At 42.2% G+C, this 2,249-nt stretch overlaps 2 protein-coding genes across 3 annotated transcripts in view; one reads left to right on the top strand and one right to left on the bottom strand.

Moving 5' to 3' along the window:
• Nucleotides 1-2,249, bottom strand: part of LOC106532084 (cyclin-dependent kinase-like 5) — a gene marked incomplete in the record, with an annotated part of 40,161 nt that overhangs the window by 28,875 nt on the left and 9,037 nt on the right.
• LOC106532085 (polycomb protein SCMH1) overlaps nt 1,711-2,249 on the top strand; it is a gene marked incomplete at its 5' end in the record, with an annotated part of 41,137 nt that continues 40,598 nt past the window's right edge. Inside the window, 1 exon segment of the mRNA XM_014028079.1 lies at nt 1,711-1,820. Within this exon segment, the coding sequence (XP_013883533.1) occupies nt 1,747-1,820 (74 nt within the window).

Below are 2,249 nucleotides of genomic sequence, written 5' to 3'. Positions count from 1 at the left end.
GATACCTGGACATGTCCCAGTCCACTACAGTGACACCTGGACATGTCCCAGTCCACCACAGAGACAGCTGGACATGTCCCAGTCTACTACAGAGATACCTGGACATGTCCCAGTCCACTACAGAGACAGCTGGACATGTCCCATTCCACCTCAGAGACAGCTGGACATGTCCCAGTCCACCACAGAGACAGCTGGACAAGTCCCAGTCTACTACAGAGATACCTGGACATGTCCTAGTCCACTACAGAGACAGCTGGACATGTCCCATTCCACCACAGAGACAGCTGGACATGTCCCAGTCCACTACAGAGACAGCTGGACATGTCCCTTTCCACCACAGAGACAGCTGGACATGTCCCAGTCCACTACAGTGATACCTGGACATGACCCAGTCCACTACAGAGACACCTGGACATGTCTCAGAGACACCAGGACATGTCCCAGTCCCTCATAGGGACACATAGCGACAAACGATTGGTCGTCTCCCTCAGGGACAGTGTCGTCACTGATGATTCTTTAAGTCATATTTTTGTTCTGAGKGGGACGCCAGAGGACCTGGAGACATGTCCCTGTCCACTCATCATGTCCAGTCCAGCAGGATGAAGTGGTAGTAGCTGAGAGTGGTCCCAGCACAGAGTGGTACCCGTCTCGTGACATTAGGACTGTCTCTGTGAGGCAGAATGAGATGAAGTTTTCGTATCTGTGCTGCTGAAACGTGTCACTTTTCACCAGGCTGGCAGTGGGAGGACCGCTGGCCTTTGAGCTGCAGGAGGAACAAACAGAAGACGAGCCGAGACTTTTCTGAGAACAGCCTGGGACCAGATCTGAACCGAGCCGAAACTCAGAGCAGAGCWGAGCTGAAGCTGCAGATTCTGTCAGAAACAGGCCAAGAAAAGGAGCTTTGTCTGTCAGACGAGCTTGTTTCTGTAGTTTCTTTGTTCAWTGATGCTCGCCTGTTGTTTCCATGTTTGGTTCTGTGTTAGAGAAACTACAGCACCTGTCCACAGACAGCCTCAGCTGTCCCACACCTCAGGGACACAGTCTGCTGAGGACAGCATGTTTGGACAGAGAAGACAGATGGTTTGAAGGCATTAAGAGAAAAACAACTTTAAAGTTCCTGTGACATGCTTATCAAATACAAAAAGTCAAAGAAAACATCTTTATATTTAAGAAAATTAGCATAATAAACATGATTTTACCCATTTTGTCACATAACTGGCCTATTTTCTCGTGAATTTGGCTCAGCAAAGTGAAACAGGAAGTGACGTCAAAGGAGAACTCTAAGAAAAGAAACTCTAGTCTTTTTTTAAAAACAATATTATTTAAAGTCTAATTCATCTCTCTGATAATGATTCAAAATAATCTTAAGAAACATCAGATTCTTCTCTATAGTCTGTTAATAATGTAGCAACACTCTGTTTACATGCAGACATTCCCCTTTGACATCACTTCCTGTTTCTTTAGAGGAAAATATCTCAACAACTGTTCATCTCAACGGCGTGAAATTTGTTTTGCAATGTGTTATCAATGTTCTCTTTCCAAAAACACATTCATATTTATTACAAAAATTTGATGCCACAGGCACTTTAAAAAGAGGAGGGGCTCAGATTTCATGTTGCCAGATAAACAAGTTTTAGAGTGAAATCCTTCTTCTCTGCGCAGCATCCACACCTCATCTGACCTCCTGCTGGTCCAGGAAGCCCCGCCCCCTCCCCTCGCTCAGCACGCACCATCATTTGGGCCAAAATGCAATCAATACAAAGAGATGGCATTTCTTATCTGGCAACCCAACGAGACCAGATGAGCAGAAACCGTGTACGGTTCGTTCTGTTTTTCTGTTTCACAATAAACACAAACAAATAATCTTTTTTTAATAAATTAGAAAAAACCAATTGAAAAAAGTTAAAAATATTATTTTTACTTTTATAAAGCAAAGACAGGCTTTATATTCTGCATTATTTACAGCTGATGATTTTACTGTATACATAATAACTTTAATATTTCAAGTTCTGCAGAGTCAGGTTCCATATGTTAGGGAATATTTTCTGGGTTTAATCAGTCTTCAGCCACAATTAACTCTTCTTCTTTGGTGACTTCCATCAAACAACAGCCGTATATTTGTGTTTTTTGTTTATGTTTATTTATTTCGGTCATTTTTAACCTTTCCATTTACAAAAGGACAGAAAAACACAGAACAATGTAAACAAATGAGAATTAATACAAAAAATAAATAATAAACAATCTTTGAA

This window comes from Austrofundulus limnaeus, unplaced genomic scaffold (assembly GCF_001266775.1).
Source record: "Austrofundulus limnaeus strain Quisiro unplaced genomic scaffold, Austrofundulus_limnaeus-1.0 Scaffold716, whole genome shotgun sequence".
NCBI lineage: Eukaryota > Metazoa > Chordata > Actinopteri > Cyprinodontiformes > Rivulidae > Austrofundulus > Austrofundulus limnaeus.
Note: the sequence above shows the minus strand (reverse complement) of the source record. Positions and strands in the feature narration are given on the sequence as shown.